A 27,278-nucleotide genomic window follows, 5' to 3' on the forward strand; every position below is an offset into this window, starting at 1 on the left:
AAGTCTGCCTGCTGAGGTAATCGGTCTGGACATTGTCCACTCCCGCTACATGTGTCATAGAGATCACCTACAGGGGTAGCTCTGATCACCTGCAGGTGTAGTTCTGCCCACCAGAAGCATAAGTGGGCCTCCAAGCTCATCTGCGCACTTTTGGTGCCTCGTTGGCAACTGACATATACCACCGCTGTAGCATTGTCCGAGAAGACTTGGGCCGCCTGTCCTTCTAGACTTTTCTCCAGCTTTTGTAATGCCATTCGAATGGCCCAAAGCTCCAATCTGTTGATGGATCATTTTTTCTGGGAGGCCAACCACCGCCCCTGGACTGGGTGTCTGTTGCAATGGCCTCACCAGCCAAACAGGCTGGCAAAGTTATTCTGAGGTGCATGCCCCGTAATAACAACTGTGGACGGAGCCACCAACTCATACTGCAGCGGGATTCCGGAGTCTATGCGAGAATCATTTGAAGGGATTCTTTTGTGGGGACCACTGAGACAGTACTGCGTTCTGGAGGGGACACTTGTGAGCTTTCGCCCAAGAGGCCACATCTATGGTGGCTGCCATGGAGCCTAGTACTTGAAGACAGTGTCACACAGATGGAGCTGGCTTTCGTCAGCATGTCTATTAACTGAGTGCAGAACTTCTATCTGTGTGTTTCTGGAAGATCGACCCGTTCTTCTGTCATGTTGAATAGTATGCCCAGGTATTCCATGAATTGTGATGGAGCCAGTTGGCTCTTTTGAAAATTTGCTATCCAACCCAGGTTATGCAAAACCTGGACCACTTCAGCCACTGTTTGTTCCCCTTCCAATAATGATGGAGTTCTGATCAGCCAGTTGTCCAGATATGGATGCACTTGCAATCCTGACCTGCGGAAATGCACTCCTACCACCACCATCACCTTAGTGAACATGCGGGGTACTGTTGCCAACCCAAAGTGAAGTGCCAAGAACTGATGTCTCTCCAGCACATGGAATCTCAGGAATCTCCTGTGTTCCAGAAATATGGAGAAGCTATGTTACTGTAATTGATCTAAATGTAACTCAGTTATTGTTCGGTTTTATTATTTTATACGCCACATCAAACCACAAGGTATTCGTGATATAGAAATAAATTTTTATATTATGTTATGTGCAGGTAGGCTTCCGTCAAGTCTAGGGAAGCTAGAAATTCCCCCAGAGCCACTGTTGTGATGACTGACCACACAGTTTCCACTCAGTATGGAATCTTCAAGGCCTCGTGGACACGCGTAAGATCCATCCAGTCCTCTGAGCCTTTCTTGGACACTATGAAGCACTGGCTCTATGGCCTGAAATGTCTAAAAGTCTCTGCACTGTTGCTAAGACTCTGCATGACTTTTCTGTGTACCCCACCGGGAAGTCTACAAACCAGTCTGTTAGGAGATGGGTGAACTCAAGAGTGTACCCTCCCCAAATAATCTGCTCCCAGACTTCCTATCGTCATGAGGGAAAACTTCGGCCCTGGCATATTGCGCCTTCTTGGAAGTTGAAGAGGGACAAGTGCCAGAGGCTTGGCTTCGTATAGGTCCTATGAATCTGTCTTGATCCCTGATAGGATCTCTAAGGTAAGACTCCTCATGAGTATTGACAAAAGCGCCTGGAATTATGAAAATTTGACCACCTTGAACCTGTAGAGCAGTGTCTCAAACTTTTTCAAGTAGTGGCCACAGCTCGAGGCACCCAGAAATGCGCGGACATCGCCATGACATCATCACGCTGATATCCACGCATGCGCAGAAGCCCTCCAGACAGGCCCTGAAATGCCAGTAGGGCATGCCAGCAGGGAAGTCTAACAAATATCAACTGAGCACCCCCAAACACAGACCTCCCAAACTCAAGGTTTCAAGGTTTCAAGGTTTATTAAATATTTGATAAATCGCTATATCTTTATACAAAGCGATGTACATTAAAATACAATTAATTAAGATAAAAACATACAATAAATATATAAACATTAGATATTGGACAAGACAAACAACAGTTGGGAGGAAAGGAAGGTCAAAGTTACATATCTTATAATAAGAAAGACATTTAAGGGTAAAACATTAAGGAGGTAGTAAAATTCTTGAAACGGATTCCACCCCTTTAATAATTGTAATATAATTTTTTTCCATATATTTTTCATATACACACAGCAGATATAAATTTTCAAAACTGACATTCAATCACTATATATTGAAAATAAAATCATTTTCCCTACCTTTGTTGTATGGTGACTTTATTTTTCTCTCCATCTTCACTTTCTGCCTTGCATCCATCTTTGGCATTAACTTAACATTCAATATTTCCAATTTTCTGCTTTCTTCTCAAAATCTACTATCTCTCGCTCCTTCCCTCCCTATTTCCATGGTCTGACGTCTCTCCTTACCCCCCCCCCCCCAGTCTAGCATCTCTCTTTACTACTGCTATTATTATTTCTATAGTGCTACCAGACTCCCCTATTATTTCCTGGTCTGATATCTCTCCTCCCCCCCAGTGTAACATTTATCTTTCCCTTCCTCCTTTTTGCCCCCTGCAGTCCATCTCCTTCCCTTCCAGTCCAACATTTCTCCCTCCTTTCTACCAGTCCAACATTTTTTTCTCTCTTCCACCTGCATGCTTCTTCTCTGGTTCTCCTTCCCTCCCTCAACCCAACATGCTCTCTCCCTATGCACCATCTCACCCTCCCCTCCAGTGTGGATCACCTTTCCTTTCCCTCCCTTTCTGCCATGTCCAGCAGCACTTCTTCTCCCTTCCTTTTACCTCCCCCCTGTCCAGCAGTACCCCTTCCCTCCTCCCCCCATCCAGCAGTACCCCTTCCCTGCTCCCCATGTTCAGCAGTACCCCTTCTTCCTTCCCTGTCCAGCAATACCTCTCTTGTCACTACTAGCGGCAGCTCACTGTGTGCTTTTAACTTCAGCACATAGCTTCCGCTAGCAGCAGTTTAGCTCGGTTTCATCAGGCAGCCTCGGGGCCTTTGATAGGCCGGCCCGCTTCGATGATGCAAAATGTGGGTCGGCCTAGCAAAGGTCCTGAGGCTGCCTGATGAAACCGGAATAAACTACTGCTAGCGGCAGCTGTGTGCTGAAGTTAAAACACACAAAGCTGCTGCTGCTGGTCCGGGGGCGTAGAGAAGAGGAAGACAGGAGCTCTGGGGGCGCAGAGACGAGGAAGGCAGGAGTCCTATAAAACTCAGTCCTGTCGCAGTAGGAGAAGTCAGCTGACACAGGCACCTGAGCCTCTCTTCTTGCCGTGGCACACTTAAAATCTCAAAAGGCACACTAGTGTGCCGTGGCACACAGTTTGCAATACACTGCTCTTGAAGTTCACAAACTGCTGACCAGCAGAGATTTTGGACAGCGATCTGCTATGCTGTCCATCAGATCCAGACCCTTTCCGAACGCCTATCCTTTGAAAGGGAGCGTACTGAGAGTAGCCTTGGAGGTGGAATCTCCCACCCGTTGCCTGATCCAGAGCATTCTGCAGGCTGAAATGAATAAGCCAAGACTTTGATTTCACAGAGAGCATCAGCTATATAATCCACTCCTGCTAGCATAAGCTGGGGTAAAGCTTTGTCCTCTGCCGGAGTGAGCCTACACATCTTGGTATGCCAAGCACGTGCCACAGATGAGGCTGCTGCAGCTGCTCCTTTGATCCCCAAAGCTAAAGCTTCCAACTTCCTTTTTAGGACCACATCCACTGTACAATCTTGCATATCTTTTAATACTACGCCTCCCTCACTTGGCAGGGACGTGCACTTGGATTCCTGAGCAACCAAGGAAACCACCTTAGGCTGAGCGAACATCTTGAGGCACTCCTGTGCCATAGGATAAAGCTTAGATATTATTTTAGCTACCTTTATAGAGCCCTAAGGAGCATCCCAGTGCTCCGTGACTAAAACACTCATAAGAACATAAGAACATAAGAACTGCCATCTCCGGATCAGACCCATGGTCCATCGAGTCCGGCGATCCGCACACGCGGAGGCCCAGTCAGGTATACACCTGATGTAGTTTTAGTCACCCATATCCCTCTATGCCTCTCATAAGGAGATGTGTATCTAATTTGCCTTTGAATCCCAGCACAGTGGATTCCTTAATAACCTCCTTTGGGAGAGCATTCCAGGCGTCTACCACTCGCTGCGTAAAACAGTACTTCCTGACATTTGTCCTGGACTTGTCCCCCCTTAGCTTCAAACCATGTCCTCTTGTCCGTGTCGCGTTGGACAATGTAAATAATTTATTTTCCTGCTCTATTTTATCGATGCCTTTCAGCATTTTGAACGTCTCGATCATGTCCCCTCGCAGCCTCCTCTTCTCAAGGGAGAACAGTCCCAGTTTCTTGAGTCGTTCCTCATATTCCAAGTTCATATCAGGATGCCAGAGAAAAGACTGGGCTGTACTTTTACTTTGCTCAGGATAGAACACTGAGTGGAAGGAGCCTGCCAGGAGTCTAACTGTAACTCTATTAGCGCCGAAGGCTTGAACAGCTGGCATACTGTGGAATCCTACCCTTGGTCAAGGGCCATCACTGTTTCCTGTGTACTTGTTCCTGTTTGTGAATCTATACCTCACAGCAAGGGCATACAGACTTATCCCTCGCCCTCCGAGTCTCTGTCAAAAAGGTCCACTGGTCAGCTGCTGCTAATGATGCTGTTGCGCGCTGGAATCTCAAGCCCCCTTGCACAATCCCTGGCTTTGCTGACATTCTTGCTCCTCACTAACAGATGAACACGCTGCTCCAACATGAGGTTATGAGTTTTATTCATGGTTGAAACAGAGTGTATGAAACCCCAAAAGCCTGTTCTTTTTATAGCTGCCCTGTTACCTAGGTGCCTGGACTGTGATTGGCTGATGAAAGCAGCCTCCTGATTAGACAGTGTCAATCTAGTTTTGAAGCATGATTTGTAAAAGTCTGTAAAATTAGAACAAATAATTTTAAAAAGTTGATTCTAATTAACAAATGTATCCCTTATAATGTGGTACATAGACAAATCTATTGGAACAACAAAAAAAAATTAAAATAAAACAGTCAGAAATTTGAAAGAATGCAAAATTCACAAGTGGTTCCAGACTTCTGCACACCACTATACATCTCTTGGGATCCACGGCTTCCATGCTCTTACGTTTAAGTACATCGCTGTTCTGGGGTTCCAAGAGGGATTTTCTCACAGTAGACAGGGCCCCCAGAGGTCCTCAGCTCTACAAGCCAAAGGGGAGGCTAAGTCAGACAATTCCACATCCCATTCACGTGCTGCGTGGCACAAGGGTGCTTTTCCAGCATCCATCCAGCACAAAATTGGCATGAATTAGGGATAAAAGAGCCTGAGGATTCCATCCCTCCAGTTTTGAGACAAAACCAAGTGATTAAATGGATTTGGAGAAAATTAGGAAATCTAAGATGGCTCAGTGGCAGCAGTTTGGCGCCAAATAACAGCTCAAATACGTCTTAACTAAAAGTAAAAAAAATCTCAGAAAACAGGATTTTAGAGGTGGGGGACCCTAGAAGATGTGGCAGAAACCTTCAAAAACAGGTTTTTCAGACCACCCTCGATTTTGCCCTTAGGCTACAATAGCCTTACTCACTGTGACATGCTCTGAAGGCACTGCTGCAGCCTGCCTCAGCTCTAAGAAGTAGCTGGATCTGGAAGAAGAACCACTGCCTCAATCAGCCAGTTTTCCATGCTGCCAGTCAGACAAGGACACCTTCAGGCTGTCAGTCAGACCAATCCTCAACCCCCCACCAAACTGCATACTTGAAGGGGGGAGGCAAAATCGCAGCAGACACCCTGAAGAGCCCCATAGAGCCCTGTGGATGCCTAACAGCCTGTGCTCAAGCCCCTGTGATTAAGTTGGTGAGCTAAGCTACTAGGGATATGGACCCCGAGCTCCTCAATAGATGCCACAGGCTGGCCAAACAGGTCCCCAAGGGATTAACCTGCCGGCTGCAGACCCAAATCTATTTCTTCTCCCTGCAGGCAGAGTTGTCCCCTTACTGGGGAGCTCTGGTGCACCGAAAGCCACAAAAACCTCAAAAATAAAAAATAAATATACAGAGCAGTTCAGAAAGACACTTTCTGGCTCGCAAGAAGGAAAAACTGAAGGAAGCAGCAGAGCCCTCTGAAGGAGGAGAAAATCTGGAATGGATTCCTACTGCAAGGCTCACAAGCATGGGGAGAATACCTACTGTCCAGCATGACACACCTAGGCTTCAAGAGCAAACTAGATGCATATCTCCTTAAGAGAGGCATATAAGGATATGGTGGACTATAAATTAAGCCAGGTGTACACCTGGCAGGGCCTCCGCGTGTGCGGATCGCCGGACTTGATGGACTGAAGGTCTGATCCGGAGAAGGCAGTTCTTATGTTCTTATGTTCTTATGCCTCAAGTTTTAAAATCTGAAGAAATTCAAGCCGAGACTCCTTCAAAGAGACATAGAAGCATAGAAACATAGAAGATGACGGCAGAAAAGGGCCACAGCCCATCAAGTCTGCCCACTCCAACAACCCTACCCCCTTGAATTTACCCCCCTAGAGATCCCACATGTGTATCCCATTTCCTTTTAAAATCCTTCACGCTGCTGGCCTGAATCACCTGAGGTGGAAGTTCATTCCAACGATCGACCACCCTTTCGGTGAAGAAGAACTTCCTGGTGTCGCCATGAAATTTCCCACCCCTGATTTTCAGCGGATGGCCTCTTGTGGCAGAGGGGCCTTTAAAAAAGAAGATATTATCTTCCACCTCAATACGGCCGGTGATATATTTAAACGTCTCTATCATGTCTCCTCTCTCTCTACGTTCTTCAAGTGAATATAGCTGCAATTTATTCAGCCTTTCTTCATATGGGAGGTCTTTGAGTCCCGAGACCATTTTGGTGGCCATTCTTTGAACTGACTCAACTCTCAGCACATCCTTTTGGTAATGTGGCCTCCAGAATTGTACACAATACTCCAGATGAGGCCTCACCATGGATCTGTACAATGGCATTATAACTTCGGGCTTCCGGCTGATAAAACTTCTTCGGATGCAACCTTCTCCACTTGAGACGTGTATCAGGAGATTCACAAGAAGTTATCTTAAAAGACTTGTGGGATTTAAATAAATAAACGGAGAGCATGTTTAAAATCAATCATTTCTCAGAATCGGAGATTTTCTCAGAAGGCTGTAGATAATCCAGCTAATATGGACTCAAATAGAAACAAAAAAAATAATGGTAGATAAAGGCCAAATGGTCCATCCAGTCTGCCAATCCACAGAAGTCACTATTTCCTCCTCTGCCCAAGAGATCCCACTTGCCTGTCCCACACTTTCTTGAAGTCAGACACTGGGCCTGCTTTACAAAGCCGCACTAGCGGCTGCTGTGTGGTAATGGCCCCATAGAGATTTAAAGGGCTTCGGGGCTGTTGCCATGCTGCTTTGTAAAACAGGCTGACAGTCTCTGTCTCCACCACCTCTACTGAGAGACTATTCCATGCATCTACCACCTTTTCTGTTAAAAATAATTTCCTTAGATTACTCCTGAGCCTAGTACCTCTTAACTTCATCTTATGCCCTCTTATTCTGGAGCTTCCTTTCAATTTTGGATAAACGTTTGCAAGCTGTAGAAAGTCAGGATTCTGTTCTTCAGGCAATATCTGCCTCTGCAATCAAAGATTCTTATAATTTACATGATGGAGAATGGAGGTAGGGCTAGAAATCTGCGTTTTATACATTTTCCAATGTTATATTTGCTTTCACCTGAGATTTTGTTGAGGAAATACCTCAAAGAAGACTTAGGTATGGATAATGCTGCAACATTATCTTTTTCTAATTATTATTTACCTATAAAGAAAAAGTTTCCTTCTGAGCAAGGAGTGAACCGATTGGAATCACCTGAGATTGATTTGATGTTATTCTTGAAGATACTCAAGATGTGATACAAACACAGTCTACTCTGTTGGTAACTTGAGTAAATGAGTGATATACCTTTGATTATAAAATTATACATTAAGAAAAAGGATTCTTTTTTTCTGGGGCAAAGATCATTAACATTATGTCCTGATGTAGCTAGGGCTACTGAAGGCCTTTTTGGCATTGAAAATCTAGGGCTCCTTTTACGAAACCGCATTAGCGCGTAATAGCGCGCGCTAATTTGCCGGCCGCACTAGCCGCTACCACCTCCTCTTGAGCAGGTGGTAGTTTTTCGGCTAGTGCGCGCTAAAAATGTGCATGCGATAAAGACGCTAACGTGGCTTTGTAAAAGGAGCCCTAGTGTTAGCCCTGGGAGCTACTTTTTTCCTTATATTTCTATGTAAATGTTTGTTAGTTTTTCCAAGTAAGGATTATGTTTATTGGGATCCGCTACTACTATAGCAGTTTCCTAAGAGTTATGAGAAATGATTGCTTTTTTTCTTTTTGGAGTTTGGGGAATAATTAAATAAATACTATGCTATATAAGAAGTTAAGATTTTTTTAAAAATCTTATTTGATTTCCTTATAATTTTTTAGCAACACTCTTCTCTTGATGTCGGCTGTATGGATTACATTATTTAACTTCTGAATGGTTATTTCTATATCTTTGCACTTTGATAAGGATTTGTATTGTTTGAAAATCAAATTAAAAAAAAAAATTGGGCCACAGATCCTAGATCAGCACATAATCTAACTAGTCAATAAGATGCCATCAATTACTGGCACTAACAAGCACTTAATGAGCAGTAATTAAGAGAGTTACACACAGATTTGTCCTACGCCCCATAACATGCATGCCTATATTTCATAGCACGCAAAGGGGGCATGGCCATGGGCACGTCAGGGCATTCCCAGAAAGTAGGTGCAATATTATAGAATATTTGCATTTGCATGCCTAACTGCCATCAGTTGGGAACAAATATTTGATTTTGGCAAGCACAAGTCCTCATGCCCAAAGTTAGCTGCAAGAGGCACAACAAGCTAGCATTCTGTAAAGGGAACTTTGCACAGAATACCATCTTAGTGCAGTTCATAACGGTGCCTAATTTTGACACCATTTGCTGAATCTGGCCCTACATAGCCACAATAAGGCAGGGAGTACTATTTTTTTTTTCTTCGCAAGATGCTTAAGAACTGAATATGTGACCTCTCAGGGACAGATTCTACAGAAAAAGTCATTGGCAAAACAAACCTTTAATGAAAATTAAATGTCCTAACGTAAATATAGTCTCATTCCCTTTTCACACATGAAGAGCTAGTTCTAGTACTTACTTAGCATGAAGAAGTTCCCACTTTAAAATCTCTTTCCAAGCCTGTTCATTGTTTTGATTATGAATCTTGATAATGTTGTTCATATCTTCTTGTGTTATATCCTCATCCTTCCACCTCCACCTTAGAAAACAAATAAAAACATCCAAAGTTTTCAGTTTTGTACAAATGAGTTTTGTAACAATAAAATAAATTTCTGTGACACATCATGCTTAGGTAGGAGTCTGCATACTGAGGAGAACAAGATGACAGGTAAGAAATATCAAGAGGGTGGTAGCGCCTTTTAGACTAAGAACCAAAAAAATGAGATCAGTGGTCACAAAATTTTTAATCTTTATAAACTGTACCAAATCCACTGTATAATTCTTCACATCAGTGTTCTTAGCACTTTTTATGCACAATTCTTCCCAGCCAACTCAAAAAAACGTTTTTACTAGATTAGGAAAAACCTCAGAATATGGGAGGTCATAACAATTTTTAGACCTTCTCCCTTGCAAAAAAATCCCTTTTTAAAATTTTCTTCAATTAGAATGCTCTCTTTAGTTATAACACTAGGGCCCCTTTCACAAAGTCACTGTAGTGGGTACTGGTCCACATATCGGATTCCAGGGAGGGGATGAGGTACCGTTTATGTTAACGGTGTAGGAGCGTAAGCGTAGGAATTTCGAGAACCAGTCTAGGACTGTGGAACTTATGCCTATTTCAGAGAGTTGGAAGATTAAGATATCATGATGGACGACGTTGAAAGCCTCCAGAGGGATTGTACAAGAACAGCCTTTGGCTGGGAGCTCCTCCTGCAACCCTGCAATCACAGGACTTAAAAAACAACAACTAAACCACTAGATGTCACCGCAGCACAATGAATGGCTCCTTCCACTTACCTGGAGAGTGATAAAAGCCTCTGTAGCATTTGCAGCCCTGGCTGCCCTAGGGAGGTAAAGGCATGTGAACAAACTGAATCCTAGCTCCTATGAATTTCTCAAATATATCTTTACTTACCCTTTCCTTAGCATTGCATTCCAAAACATTTGCTCTGATGGATAAACCCAGTTTTTTTCTGAAAATGCCATGGGGATGGTAGATTCTTCTCTGACAGTAGAAAGTGAGAATGGTTGATCTGGAGTGGGTAACTGATTAGGTGGTGGCATCTAAAATAATTTACAAAAATACATTTCAGTAGAACTTATTTCTTAGTCAGTTTAAAACAAATTGTCAACCCAATTTACAGATAGCTTTGCCTATTTTATGAAAGGTTTTTTCCCACATCAGCCTAAGACAGACACTTTGAATAAATGTTGCAAATTCAAAAGAAAGGTTTGTAATATTAATAACAAAATGGTCTTCAACTCCATCAAAGGACAGTATCCAAGCAACTCTATCCTCGATGTGCCTTCCAAACATAGACAGCAAACAATTTGTCAATAGGAAGAGAGAGCAGCTCAGGAAATTCTTAAAAACAAAAAATAAAAGTATGAAAACTGCTCTTTCTAAAGAATAGCTCACTAACATTCCATCCACAGTCTGCCAGATGATTAGGAACCATCACAACTGTTTCACATGCAAAAAGGAAGGAGAAATTAGGTTCTTACCTGCTAATTTACTTTCTTTTAGCTTCTCCAGACCAGTAGAGGTTAATCTTTACAAATGGGTATATATCCAATCATGACCAGCAGGTGGAGACTGAAAACAAAACTGTGGGACAGTATATACTATACTCCCTTCTCTATTTCCCTCAGTCTGCCGAATAGCCAAGCAGAACCAAGAACTGGAAAACAGAAAGAAAACAATACTCCGAACAGGAGTAACAATTAACATACCCAAGTGCTGTTGGAAAATGCAGAGGAGAAACACCCGAAGGAAAATGTCCCCACAGCTCGCCAGCTAAGCCAGCCGAGCCACAGCCGCTGTTCTTCAATTCTCCCCGGCCCTAGAAAAATACTAGAACCCGCAGCAAAAAACAAAAACTGCCCGCGAAACAGCCCCAACAACAACAACAACAACAACAGACAGACAGGGTGGGGACCTCTACTGGTCTGGAGAAGCTAAAAGAAAGTAAATTAGCAGGTAAGAACCTAATTTCTCCTTCTTTAGCACTCTCCAGACCAGTAGAGGTTAATCTTTACAAATGGGACGTACCAAAGCAGTCCCTCTCACGGGCGGGACCCCCGAAGGGCCGATACCAGAACACGTTCACCGAACACCGCGTCCCGACGCGCCTGCACATCAACCCGATAATGTCTAACAAAGGAATGCAAGGAGGACCAAACTGCAGCCTTACAAATATCCACTGGAGGCACGAGCGACGACTCAGCCCAAGAAGCTGCCTGACCCCGAGTGGAATGAGCCTTGAGAAACTCCGGAACAGGCTTCTGTCTCAGAAGATAAGCGGAAGCAATCGTCTCCTTGATCCAGCGCGCAATAGTAGCCTTAGAAGCGCCAGCCCCCCGACGAGGACCCGCCAGAAGGACAAAGAGATGATCGGATTTCCGGAACTCCCGGGTCCGCTGCACATAAGAGCGGAGGACCCAACCGACATCCAACTTGCGCAGCTGCCGTTGCTCAGAAGAGCCCTCCCAACCACCCAAGACCGGGAGAACCACCGATTGATTGACATGAAAAGGAGAAACTACTTTCGGCAGAAAGGAAGGAACAGGCCGCAAGACAATCCGCTCCCTAGAAAACTCCAAGAAGGGAGCCCTACAAGAGAAAGCCTGTAGCTCAGAAACACGCCTAGCGGAAGTAATGGCCACCAAAAAGACCGCCTTCAGAGTAAGGTCCTTCAAAGAACAGCCATCCAACGGCTCGAAAGGCGGGCACACCAAAACAGAGAGAACCAGATTGAGATCCCAAGAGGGAACAGAGGGCCGTAGGGGAGGCCTGAGCAACTTGGCCGCCCGCAAAAAGCGAATCACATCAGGAATGGCCGACAAACGCTGACCTGTCACCAACCCTCGAAAAGCCGACAGGGCCGCAAGTTGAACCCAGAGAGAAGACCAAGCCAGGCCTCTATCCAGGCCATCCTGCAAGAACTCTAGAATGTTAGGCAGGGAAGCGTGAAAAGAGACCACTCCCCGCGCCCAGCACCACCCCTCAAAGAGACGCCAAACCCGCACATAAGCCCGAGAGGTAGAAAGCCTCCGGGACCCCAAGAGTGTAGAGATCACCTTATCTGAATATCCCTTCTTACTAAGGCGACCCCTTTCAAGAGCCAAGCCGTAAGACAGAAGGGAGACGGGTCGAACATGGGAATGGGACCCTGCATCAGAAGATCGTCCAAGAGAGGCAGAGGAAGAGGATCCGCCACCAGATGCCTCACCAGATCCGCATACCACGGACGTCGAGGCCAATCCGGAACCACCAGAACCACCAGACCCGGATGGTGAACAATGCGAAGAAGTACTCTGCCCACTAATGGCCAAGGAGGGAACACATACAACAGCCCCTCCATTGGCCACGGTTGGACCAGAGCATCCAGACCCTCGGCCAGACCGTCCCTGCGACGACTGAAGAAGCGGGGCACTTTGGCGTTGCCACTCGTGGCCATCAGGTCCATCAGGGGCTGCCCCCAAGCCTGCACTATCAACTGAAACGCCACGGCGCCGAGACACCACTCTCCTGGATCCAGGAAGTGACGACTGAGGAAGTCCGCCTGAACATTTTCTACCCCGGCTATGTGAGAGGCCGAGAGGTCCAGAAGATGGGACTCCGCCCAAACCATGAGCCAAGCCGCCTCCTGCGCCACCTGAGTACTCTTGGTGCCCCCCTGACGATTGACATAAGCCACCGCTGTGGCATTGTCCGACAGGACTCTGACCGACTTGCCCAACAAAAGGGAGTGGAAAGCTAACAGCGCCAGACGGACCGCTCTGGTCTCCAACACGTTGATCGACCAGGAGGCCTCCTCCGTGGACCAGGTGCCCTGAGCTGAGTGACCCAAACACTGAGCCCCCCAACTGAGGAGACTCGCATCTGTAAGGAGCACCGTCCACTGTGGGAGATCCAGACCTACCCCCTGGACCAGGTGAGGGGTCCGGAGCCACCAGCGCAGACTGCAGCGCGCCATGCCTCGCAGGGGAACAGGAACATCCAAACCGTGCCTCTAGGGAGACCACCTCCAGAGCAGAGCATACTGAAGAGGACGCATGTGGGCCCTCGCCCACCTCACTACGTCCAGGGACGCCGCCATCGACCCCAAGACTTGGAGGAAATCTCGCGCCCGAGGACACCGGGACGCCAAAAGCAGGCGAATCTGAGATTGCAATTTGCTCACCCGGGCCTCTGGAAGGAAGACCTTCCCCAAGGAGATGTCGAACAGAACCCCAAGGTACTCCAGACGCTGAGCTGGGACCAACCGACTCTTGGAAAGGTTGACCACCCAGCCCAGCGACCGGAGAAACTCCACCACCCGAGCCGTAACCCGGGAGCTCTCCTGCAACGACTTTGCCCGAATCAACCAGTCGTCCAGGTAGGGGTGTACCAGAATGCCCTCCGACCGCAAGGCTGCCGCGACGACCACTATCACCTTGGTGAACGTCCGGGGAGCCGTGGCCAGACCAAAGGGAAGCGCACAGAACTGATAGTGCCGACCCAAGATCGCAAAGCGAAGGAAGCGCTGATGAGAGGCCCGAATGGGAACATGCAAGTAGGCCTCCGTCAGATCGAGAGAAGTGAGAAACTCCCCCGGCTGAACAGCCAGAATGACCGACCGCAGAGTTTCCATGCGGAAAGAGGGAATCTTGAGAGCCCTGTTGACCCCTTTCAAATCCAGGATGGGCCGAAAGGTCCCCTCCTTCTTGGGCACCACAAAGTAAATGGAGTACCTGCCGGTGCCCCACTCCGGAGGGGGCACTGGAACAACTGCCTTGAGATCTAGCAAGCGCTGAAGTGTCTGGCGAAAAGCCTGCGTCTTCCAAGGAGTCTGACATGGAGAGGCGAGGAAAAGGTCCGGCAGAGAGCGGGCGAACTCCAGAGCATAACCGTCCCGCACCACCTCCAGGACCCACTGATCGGACGTGATCTCGGCCCATTTGGGGAAAAATTCGCGCAGCCGGGCCCCCACCGGAACCAAAGGGGGCGCCGGCAAGGAGTCATTGTGCAGGACGGGAAGCGGGGGAACCGGCGGAGGGATTCTCTGCCCCCCGACAGGCCCCCCGAAAGGGCTGCATGCGCTGGAAGAACCGACCCCGGGAAAACCCTGGAGCCGGGAAAGAAGCAGCCCCACGCCCAGGGCGATACTTGCGAAACTCCCGCAAACGCCCCCGGGCAGTGCCACCCCGAGACGCAGGGCGGGCACGGTCCTCAGGCAGACGGGGCACCTTTGAGTCCGTCAGAGTCTGAATCAACTTATCCAATTCCTCCCCAAACAAAAAGGACCCCCGAAAGGGAAATTTAGTAAGCTTAGCTTTGGACGCAGCATCCGCCGCCCAAGCGCGCAGCCACAAAATACGCCGCGCGGCCACGCCAAAGGCCATAGACTTAGCCGAGATCCGCACCAAGTCATAAAGAGCATCTGAGAGGAACGAGGCAGCCATCTCAATCTTCGCCACCTCCTGATCCACCAGAGACCAGTCATCAGACTCCCGATCCAGGACACGCTCAGCCCACCGAAACACGGCGCGAGCGACCAGCCCCCCACAAATAGCCGCCTGGACCCCAAAGGCAGAGACCTGAAAATTTTGCTTAAGGATGTTCTCCAACTTGCGCTCCTCAGAGTCCCGCAAGGCAGAACCGCCCTCAACAAGCACGGTATGCCGCTTAGAAATCGCCGAGACCACCGCGTCTACGACTGGCGATGCTAAAGTAGCCCGATCCCCCTCTGGGATGGGATACAAACGAGCCATGCTGCGCGCCAAACGAAACGGCGCCTCCGGCGTTTTCCACTGTTCTAGTATAATATCCTGAATATCCTGATGCATAGGAAAAGAGCGGGAAACGGAACGGATCCCCCGTAGCAGAGGGTCCCCCACACGCGGAGTCTCCGGCGGCGCATCCTCAAAACGCAACACCGAAGAAACCTGTTGAATCAGGTCTGGCAGCTCATCTCTCTGAAAAAGGCGCACCACTGACGCCTCTTCGCCGGAGGACGGGAAACCCGACAACCCGCCGCCAGCGGCCGTCCCCTCGAGAGGGTCCTGGAAATCCTCAGAAAGGTCCAGGTCCTCATCCAGACCGACACGCTCCTCCGACCATAAATCCTCGTCCCACGACACCCGCAGACGCTTGGAAAAGGGAGGAGGAGGAGGAGGGGACGCCACAACAGACGAAAGAGGCAAAGCCGCAGGGAGCGCGTAGGAAACCCCACTCCCCGAAACCCCCTGAGCGCGTCCGGGACCCCCAGCCACCTGAAAATAGGCTCTGCACAAGGAAAAAAAGAAATCAGGAGAAAAAACCCCCGAGGGTCCCAAGGGACTCCCTGCCACAGCAGGGGACCCAGCAGAAACCTGCCCCTGTTTTTCCAATACAGGGGGAAGGTCACCTGAGGTGGAAGACAAAATGGAGGGGCCAGACTGAGAAGATGGCGACTTTCCCGCTAAAAAAGCTCCCTCCATAGCCTGTAGCGGCTGAGAAACCTGAACAGTCCCAGCCGCTAAAACAGGCAAGTCGGCATCAGCTGTCAAAACATCAGCTGAGAGGGAATCCCCAACAACCCGACCGTCGGCGGCTCAGAGAATCCCTCCGTGGGCGGTTGGGGAAGACCGGACTTCCCCACTGCTCCCAGCCGACTCGCGAGGCACCATCGGCGGGGAGCTCTAGGCGCCTGCAGCCGCTGCCGACGGAGCTCCTCCACCGCACCGGCCTGAACACCGCTTGCACAGGCCGGCCGCGAGTGCCTCGCACCTGGAGCCACAATGAGCACTTTTTCCCTTTAGAAGTGCTCATTGCTCCATACGCGACCTAGCTATAAAAAAGTGCCGGTTAGATGAAAAAATACAGTTTTCTTAAAGGGAAACAACCCTCCAGACCAGCACTACCTCAGGTTTTTTTTTTTTTTTTTTTTTTTTACAGAACAGACTCCACAGGCTCTCGAAGCAATATGCCTTGCTTGATTTAGGGGGCAAGGCTTACTGCTGAGGCTCCTCTAGAAAAATGTGGGGAGGTGGAGGAAGTGTGGGGAGGGACCCCGCTCGAGACCCACCGGGTTTGACACCCCCGAGGTCGGACGAACCCCCAAACAGGGCCCGCCCAAGCTCTGTCCGGCCAAAAACAGGGACTATAAACCCCCTAAACAAATTCCAACAGCCCTACCAAGGGAGATGGGTACAGATCACATCAACACCTGCTGGAGACTGAAAGAAGACTGAGGGAAATAGAGAAGGGAGTATAGTATATACTGTCCCACAGTTTTGTTTTCAGTCTCCACCTGCTGGTCATGATTGGATATATACCCATTTGTAAAGATTAACCTCTACTGGTCTGGAGAGTGCTAAAGAAGAAGCAATACAGTAGAATCTCAGTTATCTGGCACACACGAGGATTGGTGGATACAGGATAACTGTTTTTCTGGTTAATTGAGAGTGTTAGAAACTTTGTCTAACACACTCAATTCCCCCCCCCCACCCACCCCGAAGCACCAGTGCGGCAGTGGTCCCGAGTCGCAAAGCCCTACTTCCTCAAGCCCCGAAGTGGCAGAAGCAGATGACGGTCCTGAGCCACGAACCCCCTCGCTCCCTCTCTTCCTTACCCAAAGCGCAGCAGGAGGCAGCTTCAAAACAGGCTGCATGTGGCCAGCCCTGACAGGGCCTTTCCTCTGATACATTGGAAGTGACACATCAGAGGAAAAGCCCTGTCGGGGCTGGCCGCAAGCAGCCTGTGCCTCCTGTAGACCGCTGTGCTTCGGATAAGGGAGAGAAAGGGAGGGAGTCCACGGCTCAGAACCAATGCCATGCTGGTGCTTCGGGGTGGGAGGAAGGGGGGTATGTAGCTGCTTCGGGGCTTGGGAGCTTGAGGGAGGGCGTATTTGTGGCTCATGACACTGCCGCAGGGATTTGGGGGGAATTTTTTATTTCACCGATGATTTTTTGGCCGGTTGTGTGAGAGTCCCGGTTAACTGAGACCCGATTAAGTGAGACTCTACTGTATCCATGTCCAGATCCCTACAACTTCTATGAGCATCGGGAGCAGCACAGATCACTGTGCTAAAAACTGCTAGCGCAATTTTGTAGAAGAGGGGGTTAATTAAATCTTCCTTAGACCACAAAAAATAGGAGGAGGGGTCTAACTAGGAGAGATATAAAAGATGAAAAAACAATAATAAAGGCTGCTAGCTTGACAACCTATTTCAATTAAACATTTAGCTATCTTTCATTTCCCTAGAGAGATTTTTAAGGTCCAAAAATGATCTCAATCGATCTGGTTCAAAAAATAAATACATACTTATTACCATGGATATGCTAATAAGAATGAGCCCCCTAACTCTTCTCTTTACTTCTTCTCTCATTATAAAAATTTCTTTCCTTCTGTCCTGTGTCACTTTCACTACACCTGGATATATCCAAATTTTTTGCCCACAAAATAGCTTTTGAGAGTTATATAGAAACATGACGGCAGATAAAGGCCAAATGGCCCATCCAGTCTGCCCATCCACAGTAACCATTATCTCTCTCTCTGAAAGATTCCATGTGCCTATCACAGGCCCTCCTGAATTCAGACACAGTCTCTGTTTCCACCACCTCTTCCAGGAGACTGTTCCATGCATCTACCACACTTTCCGTAAAAAAGTATTTCCTCAGATTACTCCAGAGCCTATCATCTTAACTTTATCCTATGCCCTCTCATTGCAGAGTTTCCTTTCAAATGAAAGAGACTCGATTCATGAACATTTATATTATGCAGGTATTTAAATGACTATCAAATTCCCCCTCTCCCGCCTTTCCTCCAAAGTATACTGATTGAGATCTTTAAGTCTGTCCCCATACACCTTATCACGAAGACCACACACCATTTTCGTAGCCTTCCTCTGGACCAACTCCACCCTTTTTATATCTTTTTGAAGGTGCAGTCTCCAGAATTGTACACAGTATTCTAAATAAGGTCTCACCAGAGTCTTATACAGAGGCATCAATACCTCCTTTTTCCTACTGGCCATGCCTCTCCCTATGCAACCTAGCATCCTTCTAGCTTTCGCCGTCACATTTCAATCTGTTTAGCCACCTTAAGATCATCACCAACAATTACACCCAAGTCCCGCTCTTCTGTCGTGCACATAAGTTCTTCACCCCCTAAACTGTACTGTCCCCTCTGGTTTTTGCAGCCCAAATGCATGACCTTGCATTTCTTAGCATTAAATTTTAGCTGCCAAATTTCAGACCATTCTTCAAGCTTCACCGGGTCTTTCTTTATGTTATTCACACCATCTGGCGTGTCCACTCTATTGCAGATTCTTGTATCATCCGCAAAGAGGCAAGTCTTACCCGACAACCCTCCAGCAATATCATTTATAAAATTGCTAAAAAGAACAGGCCCAGGAACAGAACCTTGAGGCGTACCACTGGTTAACATCCCTTTCCTCAGAGCGATCTCCATTGATCACTACCCTCTGTCGCCTTCCAATCAACCAGTTCATGACCCAGCCTGTCACTTTGGGACCCAACCCAAGGGCACTCAGTTTATTTATTAGACGTCTGTGTAGAACACTGTTAAAGGCTTTGCTAAAATCTAAATACACCACATCTAGTGCACATTCTCTATCCAATTCTCTGGTCACCCAGTCAAAGAAATTGATCAGATTTGTTACAAAAGACTAATTTCATTATTGCATTTAAGTCTTGATCAAATACAAACAAAACAATCAGAGTTGCTCTTTCTGTGACCTCTGTGAGTGAAGTCTCCAACACATTAGAGATATTCTCCAATAGATTAATTTCTTCTTGAGCTTTTTCATAGTGTTGAACTTGATTACTACTCAAATCCAATCTTCCATTCATCACTCGTAGTGGTAAATAATATAGTTTATTAATGGGAAGAATAGTCTAAACAGGCATAGATAGAATTTCTGTTAAGTATTTTTTGAAGAAATCCAACGAAGAAAGAAGGACAGATTTAGGAAAATTTAACACTCTCAGATTAAGCCTTCTATTATAATTCTCAAATTGTTCTATTTTCTGATGTATCACATTTTTATCTTTGATAATCTCAGAAACTGTCTCTTTGAGACTTTTCACTTCAGTCTGAACTTGTGTGACTTGATTTAAAGATTCATTTTTTTTTATTATTTCCAAATTATGGGATAAGGTCTCAATCTTTCCAGATAACTGAGTATAATTTCTTGTACTGACTTCTCTACCGTAGCATCCAATTTTTGAAAGACCTTCCAAATCCCCTCTAATGTAACTGTCGGAGAAGCAGTTAATAAACTAACTTCTTCTTTACTCAAAGCACAGGCAGCTGACTCATCGGGCCTTCCCTCCTCTCAGTTCTTGACAGCAGTGACTTCCTCAGTTCCTGCTTCGATCTTGGGTCGACCCTGTCAGGGGACAGAGTGGTATCATGTCCCAAAGGAGACAGTGGTTCTCCTTCACAGTCCTCAACAGCAGGACCCCTCTGGCTTGGCGTCTTCAGGACGAGTCAACCACGAATCAGTCGAGGGTGGATTGAAGAGGGGATGAAGTGCGAGCCAGAGAGGATACAGCTCAAACAAACCCCTTTCTTTTCATATGAGGCATTTTCAAAGAACAACAGTTCCAGGTAGACTCCAATTTCACCTCTCTCCGACAAACGCTGTCAGCAGTCAAGCCGCCATATTGGCCCTCCTCCCATCATCTATGGAGTTCCTTAGCAGGTTTTTTTAACTGATGGCTTTATCTCTTTGTTGCATTTTTGCTCTATTCATGCTGGCTCTACAATTCCAGACCTCTTAAAAAGGCTATTTATTGGCTGAATCAAGTACCATGTGGGGTCTTTTCATTACTTTTGATTATATCTGAACAGACTGTTTTTACTGAAGCCTGCCAGCATTATTGTTTGTAATTTCTGAACACTGACTTTCATTTTACATGTTGCAATAAATTGGTTTGATCCAGAACATTGGCTCCACTTTTTCGTTTTGTTTTGTGAGCTCCCTACAATACAGATCTTTCACTGTCAAGGCAGTCATTCAACAGGAATGCGTTACTACCGCATCCACATTTCAGCATTGCTATATTATAAAATCTATGTTAATATTGCTGGCAAATTTGGGGGAAAATCAACCTAACTGCAAATTCCACACCTCCATAAAAATGTTTTAATATTGATGAATGAACTGCTTCTATGCAGAAGTTGCTCACAACTAAGTACTGTCCTATTAATAAAAAGACATTTATACAAAAGTCAAGGTTAATTATTAAACCTCTGATGTGGCTAGTATTATTCATAAAACAGGATAAGAGGCAAAGGGTGGAGGTGGGGCCAGCTTCATTTTCATCTTCAGCTTTAGCTTTAGCTGAAAATGAACAACCATAAGAACATAAGAATTGCCTTACTGGGACAGACTGAAGATGATCTATCAAGCCCAATATCCTGTTTCCAACAGGGGCCAACCCAGGTCCCAATTCCTAGTTAGATCCCAAGTAGTAAAACAGATTTTATGCTGCTTTTCCTAGGAATAAGCAGTGAATTTCTCCAAGTCATCTCAACAATGGCCTATGGACTTCTCTTTTAGGACATTAACCAAATCTTTTTCAAACCTTGCTAAGTTGATTTCACCACATTCTCCAGCAACAAATTCCAGAGTTTAATTACATGTTGTGTGAAGAAATATTTTCTCTGGTTTGTTTTAAATCTACTACTTAATAGCTTCTTTGCATGCCCCCTAGTCCTAGTGTTTTTGGAAAGAGTAAACAAGTGATTCACATCTACCCTTTCCATAGCACTCAGTATTTTATAGATCTCTATCATATCACCCTTGAGTCCAAGCTGAAGAGTCCTAGCCGCAGTAGCCTTTCCTCTTAGGGAAGTTGTTCAATCCCTTTTATAATTTTCCTAGCTCTTCTCTGTACCTTTTCTAATTCCACTATATCTTTTTTGAAAGACGGTGACCAGAATTGCATACAGTATTCGAGATGCAGCTATACAATACAAGAACATTATAACATTTTCAAATTGTTTTCCATTCTTTTCCTGATAATTCCTATTATTCTATTTGCTTTCTTAGCCGCCACCGCCACCACCACCACCACCACCACACATTGAGCTGATTGATTCAACATATCCTGAACAAATAACACCTAGATCCTTTTCCTGGGCAGTGACTCTAATGGGGCTCTACTCTGGTGACAGCTGAAACCTTTCAGATTTGCAACGTGGCTTGCAATGCTTCAAAGTTAGGATTATACACAAAAGAAAACAGCTCATATGAAGGCATAGTCCTTCTTTTGTTTATCTTAATGTATGGTTGTAACATTTATACCAATATTATGTATGTGAATTGTGAGCTGCCCTATGGTGCGGTGTAAACATTTTTACAATAAATTACCATATTTCTTGGATCAATGTCATTACTCCCTGAAGATGTGGAAGAGGTAACAGGACATGCTATATATTCATAAGCTCTTTCTTGATGTGCAGGAAGAAAATCATTTTCTCTCTCAATAGCTTTGTTTGGTTCAGATTCCTTGTGCATAGGACAACCTAAAAGGAGAAACAAAACAACAATACAAGTTTGCTTGTAAATATGGGAAGATTAGGTTCTTACCTTGATAATCTTTTTTCTAGTAGAAGGGCACAGTAGTCTGGACAGTAGGATTTATATCCCATACTCGCAAATATACGGGAGAAGGCATCCAAAGCTTTCTTCACTCTGCCTCCTTGTTCCTGGGCATAACCCTTTCTCCTCAGTTCCTACCAAGGCAGTTGACAAACCCTAAATAGCAGAAATAACAAGGAGGGCACAGGGAACTCCCCAACCAAATCAAAGTCATTCTGCTCTGCAACTGGAACAATTAACAATGAAATTAGCAAAAAAAACCAAAAAACCCCAAACAGACGGTAATAACCCACTTACCTGAGTGTGACCAGCACTAACATATGTACAACTCATATGCTTCATTGCTATCAAGACAATTGCCTATTTCCCTGTAAGAATAGTTTGAACAAATCAGAAATTTAATTTGTAAATTTTAATTGTGAAAGTGTATCCTCAGTGTGACTGTAAAAGCAATCGAACGACAGCAAAAAGACTATAGCTCCAGGCTTGTACAGATTAGCAGGCTATGTCGCAAGCCATGCCTCACACCATCAAAGGCTTACACAGTGTGATATGAAGTATATTGTGTTATCAGTGTCAAAAAGTTTTTTTTGTTTCCAATTTGTCAAACTAAATGCTCAGAAACTGTAAAAATGGCAATAATGGTACTTAGCTCAGGCATTGCCCTTTTTTTTAAATATAAAACAAGTTCACATTGTTGTCTTGATCAGTTCTTCCATAGGGTCTAATTCTCTGGTAGGGCCCAGTATACAGCTGGTATTTTTCCAGGCTCTACCAAGCTTAGTTTCGGGAAAAATCTGTTCCTCAGGAGCTTTCCAGCTAGCACCCAAATCACAACTGAATCAAATTTGTAACCGGGAGCACGCAACTGAGAAAAGAAACCGTCAATGAGCATATACTGATACACAATCATTGTGAAAGTATATTATAAGACCCCATTGAATTATATCTACCTCGTAAGTGCAGTCAATTCCAACTTTTTTCAATGGGCTTAGCCTCAGATACTTGTATATACAGAAAATCACATCTCTTCAGAAGGGAGCGTTTAATGTTGTCTCCAAAAATTCTTTAAAATTACTTTTAGGAGGAAATGTCTTGTGCATGTCAATTTTATTATTACCTTCTGTCTGCATCTGATGCATAGGACATCCTGAAGGAGGAGATGCTGCGGAAGGCTGGCTCGACATATTTGGTGATTGATTGGCAAGAGATGGAGAGGATGTGGATGCACCCATGCCACCCCCTGTTCCTGTAAAATATTTGTGAAACATGTATTAGAACTTACAGAACTACTGATTAGTTTTTGACCTTATAACTGTCTTTCCTTGAACATCAATCAACATCACATATCTTAAATATCTATACCCTATAATTCTTTTATACCTCTATTTTATTACTATGGCCTCAACTAATAGCAAAATAATGTAATCAGAAAGCAGGAGCTGTCATTTAATTTCCAGAATATAAAATTAGAAAAATAAAATCTTAACTAAGCTGTAGTAAGTACTAGCACTTGCTTACCTTAGGTTAAAAAGGCATCCCCTGTAGTTTTGAAATTGGTGTGCACTTCCCACGTGCTAAAAATATATTTTACTTTTTAGCGAAGAAGTCATGTTTGGGGGTGGAGAGTAGGTGTGCCCTGTGTTGATCAATTAGCACATGGGCATTGGTGCCCACTGGCTGATTAGCGCACGAGCTCACCACCTACAAAATAGGTGGCAGTAAGGGCTCATGCACTAAAGGCTACAAGCTAATTTCAAAAGGCAAACTCTGACCATTTTAGAGCTGCACTAAAAAGTGGTCTCAGTGCACAGGAAATCTACATGCTAAAAATAGTGCAGGGTACTTTTCAGTGCAGCTTTTTAAAGGATCCCTATATATTATTTTAATCGCTCTTAAACAGGGGTGTCAAACTCAAGCACATAAGGGGCCAAAATCTAAAACATAGGCTAACTCGCAGGCCAAATTCTTTATTAATATACTTAGAGGTCCTTTTATTAAGGTACGCCAACCGATTTAGCGCATGCTAAATGTGCACCTTAATAAAAGGACCCCTTAGTCTCAGTAGAAGTATAGGGTTACCATCTCTCCAACCCCATGCCGGCTCTGTGATGTAAACAAAATAAATAAAAAAGACTTTTCCTCTCTTTTAGGTCTTAGTTCACGCTTGCTGTCTAACTCCAGCTCTGGCAGGATACACATTTCAAATCTGACATATTGTAATCATAAAACAGAAAATAAAATTGTTTTTTCTACCTTTTGTTGTCTGGTCATTATTCAAATCATGCTGGTCCTGGGATCTGATTGTCTTCTGATAACTCACTTGCCAGAGATTCCTGCCCATTTGTCATTTTTTTTTCTTTCTCCATGCTAACCATCCATCTTCCATCTCTGTCCTCCCTTTCCATTTCCGTTTCCTCCCCCGGAGGTCTGGCATCTTTCCTTTTTTTCGTCTCCATCCCCCAGCTTCAGCGATGGACCCCACCATTCCCAGAGCCAACATCTCTCCTTTTCTCAACTACCCTTTCATCCAGCATCTCTCCCTCCTTCCCCACCACTCCAGGATCCATCATCTCTCCCTTTCTCTTCCCAACTACCCTCCTATCCAGTATCTCTATTCCCCCTCTACACCATCCCTTGTGTCCAACTTCTCTCCCTTTCTGTTCCTTCCCTCCATCCCATTGTCCACCATCTCACTCCCTCTTCTCTATTTTTAGACTCATTATTTCTTCCCCTCCCCCCCTCAGTCCGGCATATGCACGTCTGTTTGGACCCCTTCTTCCTTCCCTCCCTCCGTGTACTTCTACACCAGGGTCCACCGCTGCTGCTGCAACCTCCCCCCCCCCCCCCCCCCCCCGAAAGGCCTGCATCTTCTTTCTAGCGTGGTCTCACCTTCAAAGCAGCCTGCAGAGGATTGCCAGTGCTGCAGCGATCCTAGGCAGGCTGCCGTCGACCTCCGCAGCACGTTCCCTCTGCTGCGGTCCCGCCCCTCCTCTGATATACGGGATCGTGGCAGAGGGAACCTGGAAGGCTACTAAAATGGTGTGGTCTTCGTGATAAGGCATATGGGGACAGGCTTAAAGATCTAAATATGTATACTTTGGAGGAAAGGCTGGAGAGGGGAGATATGATAGAGACATTTAAATACCTACGTGGCATAAATGCACAGGAGGCAAATCTCTTTCATTTGAAAGGAAGCTCTGGAATGAGAGGGCATAGGTTGAAGAAGTGATAGGCCTAGGAGTAATCTAAGGAAATACTTTTCTTACAGAAAAGGTGAAGATGCCTGGAATAGTCTCCCGGTGCAAATGGTGGAGACAAAGACTGTGTCTGAATTCAAGAAACCGCGTGACAGGTTACGTGGGATCTCTTAGGAAGAGGAGGAAACAGTGGATGTTATGGATAGGCAGAATGGATGGGCCATTTGGCCTTTATCTGCCATCATGTGTATAGAAGCTTTCAATAAACAATCATGTTCTGTGTTTCCCCATAAGGTAGTTCCGTTTCCAAGAGTGCTTACAATCTAAGAGCTAGATTTATAAACTTGCATTTTATACATTGTCAATGGGACCTATTTACTAACTGAACTCACGACTCATTAGAAAATCTAGTTCTAAGTTCTTTATCTGAGGCAAAGAAAGGTTAAGTGGATTGCTCAAGGTCACAAAGCATGTCAACAGAAGAAATGAGATACACCAGCATCGCCCCTCCCCTCCCCTTCCTTTCCTTACCGTGATCAGGCACCGGCACGCAGGACCAACCAGAACGTGCCGGTGCCGAAAGAGCCTGCCGCCTGCTGGTGATCTCTGCTGGGCCTTGAGCATCTGCGCATGCTCAAGGCATTCTGGCTCCCGCTCTCTCCGAGATTCTAAAGCGAGAATCTCATTAGAATCTCGGAGAGAGCGGGAGCCAGAAGGCCTTGAGCATGCGCAGATGCTCAAGGCCCAGCACTGGCAGGCGGCAGGCTCTTTCGGTACCCTTACCGCGATCGGCCACCGGCACGTCCTGTGGGTTGGTACTGCGTGCCGGTGGCCGATCGCCGATCGCAGTAAGGGTGTGGGCGGGGCGATGCCGGTTCTCGGGGGGTGGGGTGGGCACTGGCTCTCACCTTCCACTCTTTAATGTAATCTGATCACTGACTGGTTGATGGCAATAATGTTCTCTATTCTAATGAAAATCACATTACATAATGCAAATAGTAAGTGTCAGCCAAATTACCCATCAGCAAAATCCCGCAGCTTTCTGCCATTCATGTACATTTTAAAGTATAATTGACAGAACTCCTTCACCATGGTGCCTTTAACAGTCAATAGAAACATCTTATAATGCCCACTGCTACGGGCATAGTATTCAAAAATGACACTTTGGAGCCCGTTCTTGTATCATTTTTACCACTTCTGCTGTCCTTTAAGAAGTTTATCCATTGAGAATTCACATAAATATAACTTATTTAAAAAATTAAAAAAAAAATCCAGATATACATGAGTACTAGAAAGAAACCCCCTCAAAACAGAACAATGCCTCAAGGATAAATGAACAGTGGAAAGCAGAGTGAGGAACAATAGTAAAATAAGCATCAATGTTTATTTCAATTGCAGGTATTTAAAAGTCATTGAAACGGAACAAATTGCATCTGGAGAAGTGAACTTGACACAGCTAGATAGTGTGCCTGCATCAGGAGTCCAGATAATCAAAATACAACACTCGATAAATCAGCCCAATATCTTGTAACAACCAAACAAATGGAGAACATTATATTGTAAATTCAGTAAAGTACAATAAAAGAAAATGTAAAGGAATATGTGTGTGTGGCATTGAGGTAACCATATTGAACACAGGTCTGAAACAGTCTTTTTGAACCATCATACATATAAGTCTGTAGATCCAGTGTACTACAAATAGATCCTTGAAATGATAAACTAGTAGGTGCCTGGAAAGTGGAGGAAAGACAACATTAACACTTGCCTTCAAAGAATCGTAAACAAAAGGGATAAAAATGTCATCTGATACCCAAACACTTTGCACCTTTTTAAAAAGTACTCCCAACCTCGTTATTGACATACTTATTTACAAGGTGGATTCACATTCAATTTTTCTTCCTAATTTGTACAAAAATTAAAAATCGTTTATTGGTTAAAACGGCAGACCTATCAAGTACATCCTGGGTTTGGTGGGATCCAAGATGGCCACGCTAAGAAATGCACCTGCAGGAGCTCTTACCTCCTTGCAATGTCAAGCGTCAGGGGCAAAAAGTAACAGACGGATTTGTGGGGTCCTCTGGATTCTCCCAGATCCTCTTAAATAGGTGGACTACTGATATGTTTCTACCTTTTTTCTTTTCTTTTACATGTCAATAAGAGCCGTACATGAATGTCCTACAA

The 27,278-nt window shown here is 45.5% G+C and overlaps 1 protein-coding gene across 2 annotated transcripts in view; it reads right to left on the reverse strand.

The window, feature by feature from the left end:
* The window catches only part of LOC117346823 (cytochrome c-type heme lyase), a 48,498-nt gene that overhangs the window by 13,067 nt on the left and 8,153 nt on the right, over positions 1 to 27,278 (reverse strand). Inside the window, exons 1-5 of one of the 2 annotated variants that reach the window (XM_033916950.1) lie at positions 25,629 to 25,764; positions 23,018 to 23,146; positions 21,667 to 21,821; positions 10,215 to 10,363; positions 9,219 to 9,338 (exon numbers count right to left, since the gene is read on the reverse strand). In XM_033916950.1, coding sequence (XP_033772841.1) covers positions 9,219 to 9,338; positions 10,215 to 10,363; positions 21,667 to 21,821; positions 23,018 to 23,132 — 539 coding nt within the window. In that variant the 5' untranslated portion in view covers positions 23,133 to 23,146; positions 25,629 to 25,764. Of the gene's footprint in view, positions 1 to 9,218; positions 9,339 to 10,214; positions 10,364 to 21,666; positions 21,822 to 23,017; positions 23,147 to 25,628; positions 25,765 to 27,278 lie in introns of those variants that run through there. The other variant, XM_033916949.1, reaches the window with a different exon arrangement.

Source organism: Geotrypetes seraphini, chromosome 12 (assembly GCF_902459505.1).
Source record: "Geotrypetes seraphini chromosome 12, aGeoSer1.1, whole genome shotgun sequence".
Taxonomy (NCBI): domain Eukaryota; kingdom Metazoa; phylum Chordata; class Amphibia; order Gymnophiona; family Dermophiidae; genus Geotrypetes; species Geotrypetes seraphini.